This window comes from Fusarium phalaenopsidis (assembly GCF_050370095.1).
Source record: "Fusarium phalaenopsidis strain FUZ10S chromosome Unknown contig_32296, whole genome shotgun sequence".
In the NCBI taxonomy this organism is placed as follows: domain Eukaryota; kingdom Fungi; phylum Ascomycota; class Sordariomycetes; order Hypocreales; family Nectriaceae; genus Fusarium; species Fusarium phalaenopsidis.
In genome coordinates, this window is record NW_028145408.1 from 152,844 (window position 1) to 167,699 (window position 14,856).

The 14,856-nt window shown below is 35.5% G+C and overlaps 1 protein-coding gene across 1 annotated transcript; it reads left to right on the forward strand.

Moving 5' to 3' along the window:
• Window positions 1-305: 305 nt before the first annotated feature.
• Window positions 306-956, forward strand: LRP88_05646 (uncharacterized protein; the record flags this gene model as incomplete). Its single annotated transcript, XM_083242196.1, has 3 exons — window positions 306-322; window positions 378-583; window positions 637-956. 3 exons carry the CDS (start codon window positions 306-308, stop codon window positions 954-956), a joined length of 543 nt encoding a protein of 180 aa, XP_083101132.1.
• Window positions 957-14,856: the final 13,900 nt, after the last annotated feature.

A 14,856-nucleotide genomic window follows, 5' to 3' on the forward strand; every position in this document is an offset into this window, starting at 1 on the left:
ACCAATTCGAACACAGACGGAGTTCCGCGGGGCGGGGTGCTCTCGGCATAGCTTAGCTAACCGATAACAAACCCAAGCTCGGCCCTACTTGGTTGTTACAAGTCAGCTTATCTAAATTCTGGGACCGCTACTTAGAACAACAATCTTGGAGTTCTGGTGCGGATTTCTCAGCCGGTTACTGTCGGTCATTACCTAGTCAATAATCACACACACTCTGGGGAGGTTTACTTATAATTCAACCTCAGCCTCCGCCATGACGACACAAAGCAGCCAACATCATTTATCATTTGCCAAAGGAGTCGAAAATGGCCAAAATCTTTCTGTCAGTGCGTCTTCATTCAATTTGGCCTCAGTTACTAATCTTCCACTGCCTTCAGCACCGGGGCTTCTGGCTACATTGGCGGCGATCTGCTTCACCTTCTCTCAAAGTCGCATCCCCATTACCGTATTAGGGTACTGGTTCGAGACGCTGCCAAGGGTGAGGCCATCAAGAGGTCATTCGGCCAAGTGCAAATCGTCAATGGTGGTCTTGACGACACTGAGCTCATCGCCCGTGAAGCAGTCGGCGCCGATGTCGTTGTCCGTACGTCGACAGTCCCATCCCGTTGGTGTAGCTTTGCTAAGCCGTCTTCATAGATCTCGCTGCTACGAGCCATCTGAAAATTGTGCAGACGATCCACCAAGCCCTTTCCGGCAAGGCCAGCGGCGAGAAGTCTCAGTACTGGATTCAAATCTCAGGAGCAAGCGTGTTAGCAATGCCCGAGCTTGCAAATCTATCGCGATCATCTGGATCCACCGGCGATAACGTCTACGATGATCTATCGGGCATCGAATCAATCCAATCCTTGATCAGACAACACCTAAGCCGCGTCGTGGATAACTATATACTTTCTGTTGCGTCAGATACGCCATACATTAAGATGGCCGTTATGATACCCCCTATAATCTATAGCTAAGGATGTGGTCCTGTCAATAAGAGAAGCATCTAGATCCCCGAGTTGGCGAAATTGACGCTGCAGCGTGGAAAGGGCCTGCAGGTTAGTGCAGGGTTGAGTCGTTGGGGCAGCGTCCACATTCAAGACTTGAGCCAATTGATCATTCGTTTGGTTGAGAAAACGGGCTAACCTTATTGAAGTTATAGATATCGGCTAGGTCGATACCGTATTTAGCGATTATGTTCTCCACGAGCTTAAACTACTTTTAAATCTCGGCTAGATCTTCGTATTTGGCCCTCTGGCAGTCGTATCTATGAAAAAACCGCGTCTTAAGCTCATTGTGTTGCTTAACGAAGTTAGAAGCCTAGCGCTTACCGACGGGTAGTGCGTTCCGGTCGGCGAGTAGTCGGTTGGCTATTTCTTCTATACTACGCAGTCATGGGGGAAACCCTCGCGAGTCTAGGTCTAGGATGAATTGAGCTATGATCTATTCCTCTAGATCGGATAATTTGCGTGATTTAGGGGTGGTATCGCGCTGAGACTAAATGCCATTGTGTCGGCGCCATAGTGTATTATAACTAACCTTATAGGTCTTTGCAGCGCATTTAAGACCTAGATTGGGGTTATTTTGATAGGCATGAAGTGCCAGAAGGATTCTTGCCTCATAATTTGTCTGTGATATGCTTGGTGGTGAAGAATTAATTGATTAAGAAGAGAGGGTGGAGGATGAGGGATTTTTGATCTACTTACTTGTTTGATCTACTCACTTATCAAGTATGTTATTCTTAAGTAATTAAGTTATATTAGAACCTAAGATCGCTAAAGTATCTATCTAAGAAATATTATATAGTCTTTTATAGGTATAATCTAAGGGGTATCTTATGATAGATATTATGAGATATCACTAAAGTAGATGAGATAAAGAAGGTGGCATATAGGGCGTGATGATGTTGTTCTCCTCGTAATATATCTTAACGTCGGCCGAGTAGTGACTTTTGTGCCCGTTAAGGATTAGAAGATGATAGGCACTATTTGATCAGTTGGTTATGCATTGATTAAAGTGCTTTAGCCACTTAAGGTCCGTCTTATTATCGGTCTAGCCATTTTAGGTCGTAGCGATAGCCCAATCGCCCAGGGGGTTACTGTCTCGGTACCAGTTGGCGAGATGATATTGTTGAACAATTCAACTGCACCAAAAAACAGGGCGCGCCACTAGTTTTCGGCACGATCGCAATTGCTCCTCTTATTCAACACATATGCACTCAGGAGATAGGGTAAAAGTGCGGCGCTCACTTGACTGCGGCGCTCGCATATCAAGTACGTTATAAGCTAGGTTAATATTTTATTAGAGTTAATAAAGTTACTTATATAGCTAAGATAAGCATAATAAAATAAAATAAAAATATTAATAAAGTAAGAAAATTAGAGAATAGGTTATAGAGGATATATTACTAAGGCTTAGGGAAGGGATTAAAGTTTTAAGTTATTAAGTCATAGGAGTAACTTAAGCTATAAGAAAGAAAGGTTTTAGTTATAAAAATAAAAAGGTTTAAGCTATAGCTATTAGAATAAGTTAATAAGAGGAGTATAGGAAGAAATATATTAATGAGCTCTTAAATATAATATCTCGGCGAATTGCTAAACTTCTTAGCTAGTATATATTATCTTTAAACATAATAGTTCTGTAGTTCAGTTGGAACGCGGGAAAGATAGTTATATTCACAGGTGTTTGCCGTTCTGTTAATAGCTCAATGATAATAGAAGGAGCACTAATCTATTTAAAAACTCTTTTAGTTTTAATAGTCTTCGAGGATCTTTAAGCCGTAGCGATGCCGCCATTTTAGGACCACTGCTCTGATCTTCAAGGAGCAATGCTTGTAGCCGGTTCTACGACAGGGCAAGACCTTCAAATACAATGATTAAGAAACAATGTTTGGCAAGAGTTTTTGAGTCTCCAAAAGTTTGCCGAGCACTATGAGGCTCCTATCTGCAGTCCTAAATATAGCTCCTGCATCCTAATCGGTTGAAGCCTCTCAGCTGTCTCTGACGTCCCTGTGGCTCTCACGACCCGGTTCGAGAGATCTAGTACGGTGCATTTATCTCCCCAATAGAGCTTGCCATGATCCTCCTTCCCCCAGTCATCAATGAATATTGACAAAAATTGCAAGTTGCCGTATGTCGAAGGCTGCGGCCCAGCAGGCTGATAAAAGACGATGGCTGTCACGAAAACCGACAACAGTAAAGCGATGCCGGAAAGACAAAAGATTGGAATCGGGTGGAAAGCGAGCCAGCCATACCAGAAGCTTACGCAGCTGAAGCTAAAGATCCAGTGACCTATGGGTTTGAGAATGAGGAGTATGAGGGTCTTCCAGGATGTGAGCGCTGCTGTAATAGAGTTGGCGCCGATGGCCACTCCTTTATCAAGATTTGCCGCCTTCCGCCATTGTTCCTCATCTCGGGAGGCGTTTACAACTTGCTCTGCTGCGTGGAAGGCCAGGGTGTAGACGATTTGCATTAACCCCACGATGAGGGTGTTGACGGCGATCGCGGAGTTTTCGTCCAGGTTGTACGTCCCAGGATAGAAGCCTCCCGTGTCGTCGGTTGCACTGAATGATGTGTCACGCTGCCCCAGATCCTTGACCGCAAGAAACCATATCAAGACGCCCCAGAGTACAGTGATGGGGACCAGAGACCACAAGAAAATCAGTATGTGTTGCATATGTGGAACAGATTTGAAAGCGCTGTGCTGGCGCGGGCAAGGCAAGGCAACGCGAAAGTGACTGTGACTAATCCCATTCATGTGACGATATGCGAGAGTAGTGTTGAGAGGGCTGGAGTTCCAAGAAAGGATCCTTCTTCTTTCCGATGGAACCAGGCACCATATCGCCATCACACATTGGCAAAGCAGCGAGGCACCGAGAATGACGAGAGGAGACGGACAGAAAATGTAGTGCGGGAACCCAGATTGAGGGTCGTTTGGGAGGATAAACTGGGAGACCGAGGCGTATGAAAGCGCGAGGCTCGCAGCCCAGAGAAAGTTTGCAACCCGGCCATTCGCATATGACTGTCTCGCACTCGTGAAGAGTCGCAAGTTTGAGTTGTATTTCAGCCTTCCCTCGTGGTAGAGCGTCCAACGGAGCGAGGCAGCATGGACGAATCCGAGGCTTTCCGTGCAGACCGTAATGTAAAAATTGAGAAGTAGAGAGACTCCTTCTTTTGTTGCGGTTGAAGCAAAGCCGATCGGGGATTGATCATACTCGTTGGCGTACTCATTGTAGATCACCTTCTGCCGTCTGTATAGGATTCCAGCTGCAGTAAAGGCAGCGACAGATCCGATGAACGTAGTCACAAGCCCTCCTGAACAGAATTTGAGGGTTCCAGTATCTGTAGCAAAGTTTGGCAACTGTTGAGGCGAACCGATGTATCCAGATGCCGGGTACGAAGCGGGATCGATAATATGGCCGACCGTCTGGTCACGGAAGTCGCTCATTCGTCGTCTGCCGGTATTTAGCTGTGGCGCCAATGTTGGTGTTCTTTGATCCATTGAGATCACGAAAGGGAAGTTGGGGAACTGAGTGCTGCTGTAACGCAAGAAGTAGCTGTCATATACTCCTGCAAGTTGGCTGTTGCTACGTTGGTGTAGATCTTGGCACAATGTGTCCAACCATCACCGAACACGGCCGCTGTCAAGACCCTTGACGGTGACCATCGGCAGAAAGATAAGAACCATTTGGCGCCACCTCCGTGGTTGTGACGTCCGATAGTTAACCAATCCCCGAGTTGAGTTCTTATCGATACACCATCCTGTCCGTCTTTCTGCGGCCACTGTTATATACACGGTACGCCCGAGGAGGCATTCACCTTACCGACCTGAAGCTGGAAGTCCGTCGTAGTAGCGCGCTACTTCTTTGTGCTTGTTTCAACTGTTCGTGGAAGCTGCCCCCAAAACGGATGTCTGCTCAACCGGGCTGACGGAGCTCTAACACTTATCGCTCCAATCCGATGCAGATATCCATTCCAGCGTGTCATTCCTGTCCGCAATTGAGTGAGGATACTCGCCTCTTTCCAGCGCATGGCGTCGTAGATCTTGCCGAAAACCGTCTATGCTCAAAATCTGCCAATCTGTTTAGGACGCGGCATAGTACTATTATAGGAACCCTCAGCATGTATAGCATAGTTTTTTTAAAATTGTTATTTATTTATTAAAAAATTATTTTAATAAAAGGTAATTATTAGTAATATATATGTATAGCGAGTGCACCGGACAAGCGAGTGCACCACTTGAATTTCTACCTTAAAAGATAATTTTAAATAAATTCTAAAAAATCCAAATTATACCTAAATTACCTAGATTTAAAAAGTTAAGTTTATTATATAATATAAAAGCTAATATATATAATAAGCAAGTTAGCTAGGTAAGTAAATTAGCTACTTTTCTTTACCCTAAAGATTAAAAATTATAATAAAAATACTATAATATATATAATAAGTATGCAATATATCTAAGTATATAACGCACCTATACTATGCATTAAATCTTAATATTCTTAAGCTTAATAAAAGCTATAATAAAATAGCTATAGGCTTAAAAAAGTATTTTAATAAACTTAATTCTTAAATAAACTATAAATAATTTTTTAAACTTTTTAAAAAAGTCTCTTAATAAAAAAAAAGCTATTTATATAATATAAATAATTCTTTTTTAAACTACCTTATAAGAGATTTTTTTAAAAAGTTTTAAAAATTATAATAGGTTTTTTATAGCTTAATTAGTTTAATTTTAAGTTATTAACTAGTTAAATCTTAAGTTAAATTTTTAAAATTTTTAAGACTATTTTAAAATTTAATATAAATTATATTATAAGGTAAAATATATTATATACTTAATATATATAATAAGTATATAGCATAGATAATTATATAATATACTTTTCTTAACCTTTAAGATAGAATTAAAAATAAAAATATAATAAAGTATTTAATTAATTTAATTTAATTACTATTTTTTTCCTTAAACTACTTAGTAATAATCTAATATATTTTCTTATTATACCTAGCCTTACTATATTTCCTATAGTAGCCTTCCTTTAGTCATACTTGCCCGCCTCGACTATTACTTCCCGACGATTTACCCTATATTTATATATTAATATCTATCTAATTAATTACTTTCCTTGCCTTATCTATAATTATCTTCCCTTTATCTTATAGCTAGGTTTTTTTTGCTTTGCGTTGCTTGCTTAGGGCCTTATTTAACCGTCGAAGGGTCTAGACCTTAGACTCTATTAAGGTTATCTTATATATTATTACCTTTATTCCCTTAGTTAATAACTTAAGAGCCTTAAGAATAGACTCTAGAGAGCTATTTTAATACCTTTTAATTTATTTTTTAAGGTATTTAAACTAAGAGCTAGCCTTAAGGATTATCTTTAAGGTCTTTAAGACCTAAGGGTTAGGCTAGTTATCTTCCTCCTTAGGGGGCATTAGGGTCTATAGCTAGATATTAAGCTTTAATATAATACTTTCGGGGTCTAAAGAAATAAGCCTAGCTCCTTTAAAACCCCTCTTAATATTACTTTATATTATAATACCCTAGTAAGCGATATAAAAGGCTAAGAAAAACTTAGTCTTTAAAATATAAGTAATAAAGTATCTAATTAAATACTTAATCTCTTAATTATATGCTATTTTTAATAACTTAAAGTACTTAATATTAAGAGGCTAAAATAAATAAGATAAATAAGGCGGTATATAAAGTATAATAATTTTATTTTTCTTATAATATTTCTTAAAATTAATTAAATAATAACTTTTATACCTATTAAGAATTAAAAAATAATAATAATTATTTAATTATATACTTATATAATAATTAAAGTATTTTAATTACTTAATATTAGTCTTATTATTAGTCTAGCTATTATAAGTTATTATAATAACTTAATTACCTAAGAGGTTACTTTCTTAATACTAGTAAAAGAGGTAATATTAGCTTATAATTATAATAAATAATAAAATTACTTACCCTTTATATAACGATTATATGTTTTCTAAGGGATAAGCCAGTCGTGCTAGGTTTATATTAGCAAGGAGTACTAGGCATAGTCTAAGCAATAGGTTATAAGTCACATCTAGTAATATACTTAAAGGTATTAAATATAACTAAGTTATATTAATAGCTAAGGTAGCTTATATATAAGAAAGTATAACGAGTATATTCTATATACTTAGTCTAGCTCACGATTCATAAGTCAAGGCTCACGGTGAGTTATAATCTAGATCGTGAGTCCTATCTCGAGGCTCACGGTACGTACCGTTGGCGGCGTGAGTCGCAGGGTAATCGGCGGTTATAGTGGGCCACACGTGACCCCGGCGGTTATCATAACTAGTGCCGTGACACGATATCCCCTCTCTATTAGTTTTATCCTTAAGACCACTTTCCGCGGCTATATCCTAAGGTATATAACTTGGTCCTATAATTATTCCTCCTTTCCTACTAATATTATATTAGATTCTAAGGCCACGCGTAACTAAAAGGCCTAAGCCCTTTTTATTAAAAATACTAGTTTTTTAATTATACCTTATAGTTACTATAAACCGCAATGGCTAAAATACTAGGCAAAAGAGGGTTATAAGTATTATGCCTAGTATACTTAATATAGTTAGAAGTATAATAGCTATAGTATTACTCTTCTTTCTAATATATTTTTTTTATTCTTCCTTATAATATTTTCTAACTTCTAAGGTAGCTAATTACTTAATATAAGAAAAATATTATTTAGAGTAAAAAAAAGAGGTAGCGGAGTTAGAGTTAATTTCTTTATAGTAATAAGTAAATAAATAGCTTAATTATTTAATATATCTTTATTATTAGAAACATTAGCTAATTAAGCGTGGGGTAGAGATATTTTATTAGAATATTAAGATGCTAGATAAGTTAGAGGCCATAGAGAATATAGAATCCTTCGCGGTGGCTAAAGCGTAGTTAGCTAGTGCTATGGATATTATTAACTAGGATAACCTCTTTGTGCCTATTATTACTAATAAAAATCCTTTAATAGTTGCTATGCACTAGTGAGGTATTCTAGGGGTTCCTATATATTTTCTAAGTCTAGGTAGTTCTTTTATTTAATGAAGTATATTATTTTGCTATTAATTTTATTTATATTAAGGATAGCTTCTATAATATATTCTTCTAGTCTATTAACTTTTATATTTAATTCTTTATTTATTTTTACCTAGATAATATCTTATATTAATTTAAGTAATAAAATATAAAAGATTAAATAAAGCTTAACCTTAAGTAATAAGTCTAATTTATAATTATATTTTAAGATTTTTTACTTAATCTTATAACATACTTAATAAGCATGCGGATTAGATAAGCATATAGATCAAAAATCTCAACCTCTAAGATATAAATCGCAATAAAAACACAATAAACTATTTAATTAATTAAAACTACTTACTATATTCTTCCCCAGATATCTCAATCACTACCTAACATATTCTTATATTATAACCGGGCTTACCATATACACCACAGCGCCGAACCCCCGGTCGCGCCGACCTTCCTTAACCACCACTTCTCGACGATTCAGCCACTACCTGCGCACTAATATCCATCTGATCAATTGCTTGCCTTCCTTCATCTAGAGTCATCTTCCCTCTTTTCTATAGGCAGGTCCTTTTTGCCCTCCGCCGCCGGCTTAATGCCTTATTTGCCTATTAAAGGTCTTAGATCTCAGCCCTTATTAATGCCATCTCATGCATAACCGCCTTTATTCCCTTAGAAAGAGACTTTAATGCTTCTAGAATTAATTTAGGAGAGCTACTTTTATGCCTTCTGATTCTTCTTTCAAGGTATTCAGACTGAGATTGGGCCTTAAGGATAGTCTTTGGGGTCTTTGAGACCCAAGGGTTAGAGGGGCTAGCCTCCTCCTCGGCAGGCGTTGGAGTCCGTAGCTACACATCAAGCTTCGAGACCACACTTTCTGGGTCAAAAGGAATAAGCCTAGCCCCTTTGAAGGCTGCCTTGATATTTTTCTTCGTCATAGTGGCTTAAAATGCGGCGTAGAAGGCCGGGAAGAATTCGGTCTTTGAAACGTGGGTTATAGAGCATCTGATCAGATGCTCTATTTCTCGACCATAAGCCTTCTTAAGTAGCCCAAAGCAACCGACGTTAAGGGGCTAGAGTAGATGAGATGAATGAGGCGGCATATAGAGCGTGATAATATTATTCTCCTCGCAATATATCTCAAAGTCGGCCGAGTGGTGACTTTCGTGGCCATCGAGGATCAGAAGACGATAGGGACCAGTTGATCGGTTGGTTGTGTGCTGATTGAAGTGCTTTAGCCACTCGAGACCTATCTCGTTATCGGTCCAGCCATTTTGAGACGTCGCAATAGCCCAATCGCCCGGGAGGTTGCTTTCTTGGTACTAATTGGCGAGGTGATATTGGCCCGTAACCACGATGAACGGCTGGATAGCCCGGCCTTCCGCATTGATCGCCTGAATGACTATAACCCATTCCCGGTCTCCAGGCTGCACTAATTTCGGTCTTCCACGCCTTTCTGCGCCTATGACGACCATCCCGCTCTGAATTAGGCCTATCATAAAGCCAGTCTCGTCAAAGTTATAGATATTTTCTAATTAGATGCCGTATTTTGCGATTATATTCTTAATGAGCCTAAACTAATTGCGAATAATAGTTAGATCTTCGTATTTGGCCCTCTAATAGTTATATTTACGAAAAAAACGCGTCTTAAGCTCTGGGTATCGCTTAATGAAGTTTCTAGCCCAGCGCTTGCCGATGGGTAGCGCGTTGTGGTCGGCGAGTAATCGGTTAGCCATTTCTTTAATACTACGTAGTCGCGGGGGAAATCCTCGTGAATCTAGGTCGAGAATAAATTAGATAATGATCTATTCCTCTAGATCAGATAGTTTGCGTGATTTAGGGATCCAATCGCAACGCGCAGATATGCTATGCTGTCGGCGATAGAGAGTAGTATAAGAGATTTCATAGACCTTTGCGGCGCGTCGGAGACTTAATTTTAGGTCATTTTGATAGGCCTGGAGCGCAAGAAGGATATTAGCCTCTCTATTTGACTGTGGCATATTGGGTGGTTGAGAATTAATTAATTAAATGGAAATGTTATAGGATAAGGGATTTTTGATCCGCATGCTTGTCTGATCCGCATGCTTATTAAGTACGTTATAATCTAATATATTTATAATTAAGTTTTTTATTTTATTATTTAATTTTAATATTTTTTATTATAAGGTAAATTATATCTTCCTCTAAGAGGATTAATCCCTTAATTCTTTTCTTATTAGTATATATTATTATTTTATTTCTAATAAATTTAAGTTTTATTTTTATTTCTTTATATAAGTTTTATAATTAGTTACTAGTAAGAATTGCCTTAGGGTTAATAATAGTATCTTAGGATTATTAATAAATGTCTAATATGAATTTAAAATTAGTATATACTAGTATAACCTTAGTGCTTTTATTAGTTACTATATTATAGGCTAGCTAGGCAGTTAGTAGCTTTTTAACCTAATTAGTTTATTTATAATTAATATAGTAACGAAGGTATTATTTTAGTATTTAGTTTATGCGTTTTATTTATCTATCTATCTCCTTATAGTATATAATAAAGAGTTTATAATTAATTCCTAAGTATCCTATAAGGCTCTGCTAGAATTTTAATATAAATAGTAGTCCTTAGTCTATAATAATCTTAAGTAATAGCCTATATATTTTAGCAATATAAAAATAGAAGAGATAGGCGAATTCTTCTATTATTATTAATTCTCTATAGGGTATAAAATAAGAAAATTTCATAAGTTTATTTATAATAATAAGAATGCTATTATAGAAGTTTCTAGTGGCTAGTTCTTTTAATAAGGGTAGTTTAGCGATAAAATCCATAATAATCAAGTCCCATAGTTATTATATAACTAGGAGTAGTTATAGCTTTCTATATAGTTTATAGTATTATGCCTTAGTTTTTACGCAGAGGTCGCATTAGTTAGTGATAATTAAAATAATTTTCTTTATATTAAGAAAAATAAATATTATTTTAATTTATTCTAGGGTTTTATTAATTCCTTAGTATCTATATAGTAAGTAGCTATAGATTTCGCATATAAGGTTATATTATAATTCCTTAGGTATTTATTATTTATTTATTTTTTTATTATTTAAAAGGTATTAGTTATATTTTAAGATCTTTATAAATAATAAATTGCCCTATTTTATTATATAGGTTATTATAATAATTTATTATATAAGGTATCTTTCCTATATAAATTATAAAAATTATTCCTTTATCTTAGTTCTTCTTATATCTAGGTTAAGGCATCTATTAATAGCATTAGCTTTATTATTTTTTATTTTTTTAATAACATATATAATAAGCGAGTGCACTAGACAAGCGAGTGCACTAAAAATCCCTTATCTAATATTATCACCATTTAATTAATTAATTCCTCACAACTAGAGATATCTTAATTAAATAAAGAAGCTAGATTACTTCTTACACTTTAGGCCCTTCAAAATAACCTAGATTTAAAACTACGATAAACTACAAGGCTCTACCAGGTTAATTACTATGCCTTACGTCGTCGGCATAATAGCATATAATCTTAACGCGATATTATCCTAAAATTACGCAAACTATTAAATCTAGAGGAATAGATTATTATTTAGTTTATTCTTAACCTAGATTTATAAGGATTTCCCCCTTAGCTATATGATATAAAAGAAATAGCTAATTAATTACTTACTAACCGCGACGCATTACTAATTGGCGTGCGCTAGGCTTTAAACTTCATCAAGTGATACCTAGACCTTAAGACGCGTTTTTTTCGCAAATATAATTACTAGAGAGCTAAATGCAAAGATCTAACTATTATCCGCGATTAGTTTCAGCTTATAGCGAATATAATCGCGAAGTATAGCATCTAATCAGATGATATCTATAATATTAACGAGACTAGCTTTCTTATGGGCATGATTATAAGCGGAATGGTCGTTATAGGCATAGAAAGGCGTGAAAAGCTAAAAGCAGTGCAGCCTAGAAACCGAGAATGGATTATAGTCATTTAGGCGATTAATGCGGAAGGCTGGCTAATCCCGCCGTTTATTATCAGTGCGGGCCAATATCATCTCGCCAACTGGTACCGAGAAAGTAACCTCCCGGGCGATTAGGCTATTGCGATGACCCAAAATGGCTAGACTGATAACGAGACTGGTCTCGAGTGGCTTAAGCACTTTAACCGGTGTATAACTAATCGATTAATTAGTGTCTATTGTCTCTTAATCCTCGATAGCTATAAAAGTCACTACTCTATTAAATTTAAGAGATATTATAAGGAGAATAAGATTATTAGGCTTTATATGCTACCTTATTCCTCTTATCTACTTTAGCCCCTTAATATTAGGTGCTTTAGCGTGCTTAAGAGTGTTTATGGTTAAGAAATAGAGCGTCTAATCAGATACTCTATAACCTACGTTTCAAAAACCAAGTTCTTTCTAGCCTTCTACGCCGTATTTTAAGCTACTATGATAAAATGAAATATTAAGGGGGCTTTTAGAGGAGCTGGGCTTATTCCTCTTAATGCGGAAAATATAATCTTAAAGCTTAATATACAGCTATATACGCCAACGCCGGTTAAGGAGGCAGCTGAACCGTCGACCCCTTGGGCCTTAAGGACCCCAAAGACCGTGCTTAAGGCTAGATCTTAGTCTGAATACCTCGAAAGACGAATTAGAAGGCATCAGAGCAGCTCCCTAGAGTCAATTTTAGAAGCTCTACAGTCTCTTGCAAAGGGGACAAAGGCAATTATGCATCGGGTAGCCTTATTGACCGCTAAGAATAAAGACCTTTAAGAGGCAAATAAGATACTAAGCCGGCGCCGGAGGGCAAAAAGAACCCGACTACAGAAAAGAGGGGTAATAACGGTAGAGGAAGGAAGGCAAGCAATTAATTAGATGGATATTGATGCGCAGGTAGTGGCCGAATCGTCGAGAAGTGGTGGTCAAGGGAGGTCGGCGCGACCGGGTGTTCGGCGTTATGGTGTCTGCGGCAAGCCCGGCCATAATGCAAGGACCTATCAGGTAGTGATTAAGATATCAGGGGAAGAGTATAGCGAGTAATTTTAATTAATTAAATGGTTTATAGTATTTTTATAGTGATTTCTATCTTTAAGGTAGAGATTTTTAGTGTACTTATTTATCTAGTATACTCGCTTATTATATATATTATAAATAATAATATAATTAAATTCTAAGAGGTATTTAATATATTAGAGTTATTATTTACTAAGTTTTTATATTTTCGCAAAGTAGGTAATATTCTTATAATCTATATATATCTTAATCTAGTATTAGCTTCCTAGGAGGTAATATCTAAATTCTTTAAAGGTATTAATAATTATAAGGAATTCTTTATTATAAATAAGGTAATTTAATTCTACTCTATATAGCTTATAGAAGTAAAATACGATTAGGTATAAGAGTCCTTTATTATCTTATTATCTAATTTAGGCGCCTAGGGCGAAGTCTAAGGCATTAGTTTTAAGTTTAATTAGTTAAGATAGGTTAAATATTTTAAGCACTAGTTTGCTTAGGATAAATTTTTTAATCTTATTAAAGGCATCCTTGGCTTTACTTTTAAATATAAAGGTCTTATCCTTCTTTATAAGTTCTATTAATAGTGCAACTATCTATTTAAAGACTTTAAGGAATTTATAGTAGTAATTAGCGAATCTAAGAAAGGCCTATACTTCCTTAATATTTACTAGTTCTTTCTATTCCTTAACCGCTAAGACCTTCTTAGGGTCTATTTATATCTTATTATAAGAGATAATATATCTAAGGAATTTTACTTCTAAGATATAAAATTTACTTTTCTCGGGTTTTACTAATAACTTAGCGTCTTATAGTATTTATAATACCTTATAGATATATTCTATATATTCTTCTTTTATTTTAGAGAAGATAAAGATATTATCTAGATAATATATAATAAATATATTTAGATATTCTCATAGCATATTATTAATTATTTATTAAAATATAATAGGTATATTAATAAGTCTAAAAGGCATAATAAGGTACTTAAATAGTCTATACTTAGTATAAAAAGCGGTTTTTTATTTATATCCTTTTTTAATCTAAATAAGGTTATAAGCTCCTTTAAGGTTAAATGCTATAAAATACTTTATGCCAAAAAGTTAATCCTTTAACTCGCTAATAAGAGGTAGTAATATATAATCCTTAACTATAATAGCATTAAGTATTCTAAAGTTAATATAGAGTTAGAGCTTTTTATTCTTCTTTAAAACAAACATAATAGGGTATCTAATAGATAACTTACTTTCCCTAATATATCCTTTTTATATTATATCTTTAATATATTCCTTTAATACTAATAGCTATGCTTCGTTAAGTAGGTAGAGTTTACTAAAGCTAGGTTACTTCTTATTAATAAACTTAATTTCTAAGTCATAATATATATACTTAGGTAGGCCTATTTTAAGTTCTTCCGCGAAGAGTTTCTTATAGATGCGATATTGCTATAAGATATTCTTAAGTCGCTCTTTTTCTTCTAGGTTATCCTATAGTTTCTTCTATAGAGCTAGGTCCTTTTTAAGTTTATAAAACTATTATATAACTTGTGCGATTATTCTTTATTACTATTATTTTTATCCTTTTTAATATTTATATCTTATTCCTATAGGTAGAGAGGTATCTTATATTTACCTCTGCCTAACTTCTTTAGTTCCTTTAATAGAAGTTTAAGATCTCATATCGTGTTTTAAGTCGTTATTTACTATAGAAAGTGCCTTATTATTAAAAGAGAGCACTTAGCTAGTCTTCTAGTTAAAATATAGGTTAAATTATTATAAT